We start from the raw sequence: 7454 nt of genomic DNA on the forward strand, positions 1-7454 counted from the left end.
GTTAGTCAGGCCTCTCAAGAACCTAATAACTATAGGAAACTTAAATAAGGAAAGCTGATCAGGAAGGCACAGAAAGGCTGGCAGCGCCGATAAATAACCCTTCACAATTACAACTGCACATCCCTTCTGTGCCAAGGAAAGGGCAAAAAGCAAAACATCAGACAAATGGGCCTTCGAGGAATCAATTTGCTTCTCTCCACACCAAGCAACAAATTTTGCCCATCTGTTAGCATAGACAGTCTTGGTAGAGTGTCGCCTGGCCGATGAGATAACATCCACCACTTCTGGAGGGAGAGAAAAGGAACTCAGATTGCCCTGTTCAATCTCCAGGCATGCAGGGCCATGCTCTGGAGGTGGGGGTGTAGAACCTGCCCCTGCGACTGCGAGAGGAGGTCTGCCCTGTGAGGGAGACAGAGCGGAGGGAACAGTGAGAGTTGGAGAAGGTCTGTGTACCACACCCTTCTTGGCCAATCCAGAGCTATTAAAATGACTTGAGTCTGATCTTGATGAATCTTCCTGAGAACCAGAGGAATCAAGGGTATGAGGGGAACCGCATAAAGTAACTGGTTGCACCACGACATCTGAAACACGTTCCCCTACACACCGGCACCGGATACTATAGGCTGCAGAACAACGGGCACTGCACGTTCTCCTGAGTGGCAAACAGGTTTATCTATGGAAAACCCCACATCCGGAAGATGTGAAGAACCAGGTCCGGATGGGGACGCCACTCGTGATCAGCCAAGAAATGCTGACTGAGACTGTCTGCATGTACGTTGGGAACTCCGGCCAGATGGTTTGCTACTATGCAAATCTGATGGTCCTGTGCCAAGGACCAGAGCCACAGAGCCTCTCTGCAGAGAAGATACGACCCTACTCCTCCCTGCTTGTTCATGCACCACATTGCAGTAGTGTTGTCTGTCAAGACTTGAACTGACAGACCGGGAAGTGACAGGAGGAAGGCCTTGAGAGCCAGACGTATTGCCCGTAACTCCAACAGATTGTTGTGAAACATCTGTTCTACTGGACACCCATGACCTTTGATCTCCAGATCCCCCAGATGAGCTCCCCACCCCAGAGTGGAAGCATCCATTATGATTGTGGCCACCTGAGGTGGGAGGCAAAACTGCCCTGGGGAAAGGTTGTCGTCCACAGCCCACCATCATAGAGGCGCTGCAGCGTCTCTGGAGATCATTATCGACTCCTCGAGATCCCCTTTGTGTTGAAACCACTGCTTGCAGAGGCAACACAGGAGAGCCCTCATGTGCCAACGTGCATGAGTGACCAACAGAATGCAAGAAGCGAACAGACTGAGCAGACGTAGAACCTTGAGGACCGGAACAGCCGCTCCCTTTTGAAAAATTGGAATCAACGCATGAATGTCCTGAATCCGCTGAGGTGGAGGATAGGCCAGATTCAATGTTGTATCCAGTACTGCCCCTATCAACAGGAGGCGCTGAGAGGGCTCCAGGTGAGGCTTGGACACGTTTACCGTAAAACCCAGGTTGAACAACAACCGTGTCGTCATTTGTAAGTGATGCAGCACAAGCTCTGGGGACTTGGCTTTTATCAGGTAAGGTAATACAGATACTTCCTTCCTTCTGAGGTCTGCTGCAACCACCGCCATCCCCTTCGTGAAGACCTGAGGTGTGGAAGTAAGACCAAAAGGAAGGACTGCAAACTGGTAGTGTCGTGACCCTACCACCAACCGGAGATAATTCCTGTGCGATTTCAGAATGGGGATATGAAAATAAGCATCCTACAAGTCAACAGACACCATCCAGTCTTCCTTGTTCAACACCAGAAGCACCTGTGTTAGAGTCAGCATTTTGAAATTCTCCTGTTTGTGTAACCAATTCAAAATTCTCAGGTCCAGGATAGGCCTCAATTGACCATCCTTCTTGGGAATCAGAGAATATCTCGAATAGAATCCCTGACCCCTTTCCTGCTCTGGAACCAACTCCACAGCACCCTTTAACAAAAGGACTTGCACCTCCTGCTGAAGTAACAGGAGATGATCTTCTGAGCAAAACAAATGACTGAGAGGGATGGGAGGGGGAAACTCCCAAAAAGGAAGGACATGACCTTTTCCCACCCTATTTAGCACCCAAGAGTCCGATGTGACTAACTCCCACTCGTGGAGAAAATGAAATAGCCTGCCCCCTACGGGAGAAGAATGATACAAGATGGAGAGAAAACTAGGGCTGTTTTCCTTGTTGGGTTCCCCTAGACGAAGAGGATGATGCAGGAGGCTGCTGGGTGACTCCTCATGTTCTCACCCTCCCCCGCCGTCTAAAAGACTTATAGAGAGGGTTGGCAGGTTGCTGTTTAAACGTCTATGGAAAAGTCGGAAGACCTAAGTCACGCATGCCTCCTGGTCGTCACCGAAGTGCCCATTTCCCTGGCCACTGAAACAGCTGTATCCAAACCCAACTGGATAATCTGCTTGGCCCCTGCTTGAGTGTCCAAAAGGTGCTCATCAAACTGCCCCTGCACATCCTAAGGCAAGCTCGGCACCACAGCTCTTGCCTTGTCCATCAGGGCATGAACCGTCTCCAGCACACAGGTAGCATTGACCGACTTCAAGGCCATACTGCATGAGGAGAAACCTTTCTTGGCTGCTAGCGCCATCCTCTTAGACTCCCTATCCGATGGAGTAGCAGGAAACGAGCCAGGTGCAGATCTGGCAGAACAAGATGCTTGAACCACCAAGCTCTCAGGCGTTGGATGTTGAGACAAAAATTGAGGATCCCCAGGAGCAACTCTGTACCTCCTAACCACAGTCCTGGAAACCGCTGGAGTCATGACAGGTTTCCTCCAAATGTCTAAAATGGGCTCAGTAAGGGCATCATTAAATGGGGGAACGGGCTCTGCAGACGTAGAGGAAGGATGCAACACCTCAGTCAAGATGTTCGTCTTCACCTCTGATACTGGTAACAGAAGTTCCAAGAATTCAGCAGCCTTCCTTATAACACTATGATAAGATGCTGCCTCCTCTGTGAATTTGCCCGGGGATGAAAGATCCTACTCAGAGGATGTATCTAGTCCACTTGCAGAGTCCAGACCCTGTTATTCCCCCATAGGAATCGTGTCAACACCAGGACAGTGCGTGCTCTACGGGCATCTAGAAGGCAAAAACCCAACACCCTCAAGATAATGTAATTCATGCATTGTGATAATATGCTATTGCTTAACCTTTTGCATTGCAGAATTCAATTCAAAAGATTCATTTTTAAGGTGCTTATAAATACTGTAAATTTGCAATGTATTGCTGCAGGCATTCAGAGTGAATCAGGGTGTGGTCCCTTTCCAGGGCCTTCTAGAAGCTTTCCCTGCAGCATGCCTGGGTGTGGTCGTGGGCTGGGCCAAAACTCTATAAAAGGGAGTCAGCCCAGCTCCACGTGCTCACTATTCACAGGTCCCGTTGCAGAGCAGCAGCAACTTTCTGAGCTACTGTTCCGGTGGCCTACCTTGACCTTCCTGGCCTCTGTGCTTTATTCTTCAGTGGTGATTCGTAGTCCCAGAGGTAAAACGGAGGTTGGGCTGGGCCCCGACCCCGTATTCGATTACGCTCAAATTCTTGGGCCTAATTTCTGATGTTATTAACATTTTGCTCATGTGCGTATAAAGTTGCATTTGGAATTTTCATGGCATTTGTGTGCACGCATTTGAATCAGCAAGATGCGCGATTCTATCCTCGAGATTAATTCATGTTATTCATTTTGCGCTACCATTCTTTGACAGTCTCATGGTAGCTTTCGAATTGGCAACACGCACGATTCTTTCTTAGCGTGTAATTCTTGATATTGACTGTACGCTACCATTTTACTGGCAGTTTCATGGTTGCATCCGAATCGGCAAGATGCACAATTCTACCCTTGTGTGAAATTCTTGGTATTCATTGTAGGCTACCATTTTCGAGGCATTATAATGGTGACATTCGAATCGGCAAGATGCGCGATTCTTTCCTTGAGTGCTTTTCATGTTATTCATTGTGCGCTGCCTTTTCTAGGCATTTTAATGGTGGCATTCGAATCGGCAAGGCGCGCAATTCTTTCCTAGAGTGCTTTTCATGTTATTCATTGTGCGCTACCATTTCTTGCCAGTTTTCATGGCAGCATTCGAATCGGCAACGTGCGCGATTCCTTCCTAGTGTGTGATTCTTGATATTCATTGTACGCTACCATTTCCAGGGCATTTTAATGGTGGCACCCGAATCAGCAAGACGCGCAGTCTTTCCTTGAGTGCTTTTCATGTTATTCATTGTGCGCTACCATTTCTTGCCATTTTCATGGTGGCCTTCGAATCGGCAAGATGTTTGATTCTTTCTTTGTGGTTAATTCATGATATTCATTGCGCACTATCATTCCTTGGCAGTGTCACGGTATTGTTCGAATCAGCAAGACACGCAATTCTTTTCCTTGTGTATACATAATGAAAATTACTGTGAGCTACCATTCTGAGACGTTTCCTTGGTAGCATTTTGAGTTGTCAAGTTGCGTGATTATTTCCTTGAATCTACACTGTGGGCCTCATTCTAAGTTTGGCTGGCGGCGGGCGCCGCCAGCCAAACGGGAACCGCCAAATGGCCGCTCCGCGGTCAGAAGACCGCGGATGCCATTCTGGCTTTCTCGCTGGGCCGGCAGGCGACCGCCAAAAGGGCGCCCGACGGCCCAGCGGGAAAGACCCTGCAACAAGGAAGCCGGCTCCGAATGGAGCCGGCGGAGTTGCAGGGGTGCGACGGGTGCAGTGGCACCCGTCGCGATTTTCACTGTCTGCAAAGCAGACAGTGAAAATCTTTATGGGGCCCTGTTAGGGGGCCCCACGGCACCCGTTCTCGCCATCCTGTTTCTGGTGGTGAAAACCGCCAGAAACAGGCTGGCGGTAAGGGGGTCGGAATCCCCATGGCGGCGCTGCAAGCAGCGCCGCCATGGAGGATTCCCTGGGCCAGGGGAAAACCGCCGGTTCCCCTTTTCTGACCGCGGCTTTACCGCCGCGGTCAGAATGGCCCTGGAAGCACCGCCAACCTGTTGGCGGTGCTTCCGTGGTCCCCGGCCCTGGCGGTCATGGACCGCCAGGGTCGGAATGACCCCGTGTGATTTCATGGTGCACAATCCTTTATGGTGTTTAGTACACAGATAAAAGCCTGCAATGTGCGCAATTTACTTTCCAATGTTTTTTTTAGAAGAACACAAGAATATCAGAGTTCTAGATGTAATGTTGTGTGTTCCTGATTTGTATCCTTAAAAGGAGATTCATTGATTGTTTAGAAATTGCTCAGAGTGCTTTCATGATTCTCATGCTAAAGAAAGTACTTGAATTTGAATGTTCTATTTAAGTTTTCTTGTTACCTCCTCAGGTATTTGCTCATATAAGATCTAGTCATCTTTAGAACTATTCTAGGATTGTTCATGTTTTCAGAAATGACAAAGCTTAGAGTTGTAGCACAGTACTAATTTCATGAGATGTAATTTTGATGTTGTGTTTAACCTCTTGCTTCCTACAGGTCTCCTTCCCAGCTGTTCCCTTCCTAATCCCCCTTTCCCCACTTGCACTCTCTTAGACTCTGTGATAAATCTAATCAGAGGATTGGAGCTGTCTTGTGGTGGAAGTGTTGGGAACGTGCAAAGACCCCGGGGATCTGGTGACTCTTACAAATCGTCCCTTCCTCCAACAGCTGTTGCTGATATTCCTGCTCCTCCAAGAGCCTCAAGGCTCTCCTCCTTGACCTCAGTCTGGCCTCCAATCTTGGCGTCAACAGAGAATTAGCCGATGTTGACAACGCTGGTTTCAAGGCAGGTGGACGCTCTGGTGGAGGAGATGGAGGTGACATACTGCGTCCTGATCGGGATCCATCTGGCACCGGCATCAGCGCCGTCGGCAACATCATCTGGGACAACGACGTCATCGGTGCCGAACCACCTCCTCCAGCTGGATAGAAGGTTACAAACAGAGCCTGTTTGTACGGCGCTGGAGAACCCAAAGAGAAAGCTAATGGACCCGTGGGACCAGCCGGTGCACCAGCAGGGGCCATGGCCTCGTTGAATATGATAAATATAGCATTAAGGATTGCCACTGGATCCGCTCCTGGAGTCGGGAAGGCAGGAAACCTCTGCTCATCTTGAGGCGATTGGGTCGGATCTGAAACTTGCGCCACCGGCTCCTAAGCTAACACAGGTGAAAAGTGAATTGGAGGCCTCACCGGAGACTCGACGACCTCAATCAACAACAGCGCCGGAGAAGCTGGTGGACTCTGAGGCTGAGGAGTGATCATTGGACTGACCTCCCACACCGTACTGCGTCATGTCGGAGGGGACCAAGACCGATCTCTTAAAGAACGGCCTTAAGAATTGTGCTGGTGCCATTTCTTATGTGATCTTGAGGACTTATGTGAGGAAGAGTCCCTCTCCTTAGATCTTCGATGACCCTTGTATCCCCCTCTTAGCTTTTGCCAAGAAAAGCTTAGCCTCTCTCTCTTGTAAGGCCTTCGGGTTCATCTGCTGGCAGGACACGCACCCCTCCACGTTGTGGTCCGAGCTTAGGCACCACAAGCAGTCCTCATGAAGATCTGTGACTGACATTCGATCCCCGCACTCATGACAAGGGTTAAAACCGGATTTCTTTTGTGGAGAAATTGTAACTAGTAAAACAAGAACACCTTAAAAACAGTAGCTGTTTGAGAGCCATGAAAAAACTGTTAGCATCGAAGGCGCGGAAAAAAGGGAACTGACGTCAGCACGCCCTTGAGGACTTCTTATTGCCATGAGGACGTCAGACTGAGTCGCACGCGGAGCCGTGCAATTGTGACGTGAAGAGGTGGGAAGAAAGTTTCTGTCGAATGCTGGTGCAATTCATAAGGTGAGGAATCCACAGGTAGTTGTATCCATCAGAAGTATAGTTACTATATAAAAAATACTGTTTAAGCCTGTTTAATAAATGTATATTTACTCACGGTTAAATATGTATATATGTATACTATTCTATGCTTAACATGCTCATAGGTCATTGCATAGCTCCTCGATAAGTTGTTTTATTAGATACGTATGAATCCCTGCTTTCTTTTTTATATCACAATGAGCAAATATTATCTTAACTATTTAACAGCAAGCATTTTGCTATTGAAAAATTGAGGAAAGATAAATGAATGTTAGAAAACTACACTTATTAACATCAAATATTACAAATCTTGAAAGTCTGTGTTTGTACAATACAACTTTACTTCTCATATTGTTATACCCATTATTTTATTACTTGTACATATATTCCCTTACTATGTATTTACATATCTAATTGGATTTTTTTGTTGTTTTGGTGTCAAATAACATATTTTTACTCAATTTTTCAAATTTGGTGTGGGTTTTTTCATGTTTAACTTTATTACTGGTTGTGTGTTGTATAAATACTTTACCTCCAAATTAAGCCTGACTGCCTTTGTGCCAAGCTACCAGAGTGTT

At 47.7% G+C, this 7454-nt stretch overlaps 1 protein-coding gene across 1 annotated transcript in view; it reads left to right on the forward strand.

The window, feature by feature from the left end:
- The window catches only part of LOC138262454 (tRNA methyltransferase 10 homolog C-like), a 62142-nt gene extending 56203 nt beyond the window's left edge, over window positions 1–5939 (forward strand). The window contains exon 4 of the mRNA XM_069212348.1: window positions 5706–5939. Coding sequence (XP_069068449.1) covers window positions 5706–5939 — 234 coding nt within the window. The remainder of the gene's footprint in view (window positions 1–5705) is intronic.
- The last annotated feature ends 1515 nt before the right edge of the window (window positions 5940–7454 follow it).

Source organism: Pleurodeles waltl, chromosome 10 (assembly GCF_031143425.1).
Source record: "Pleurodeles waltl isolate 20211129_DDA chromosome 10, aPleWal1.hap1.20221129, whole genome shotgun sequence".
Classification (NCBI taxonomy): domain Eukaryota; kingdom Metazoa; phylum Chordata; class Amphibia; order Caudata; family Salamandridae; genus Pleurodeles; species Pleurodeles waltl.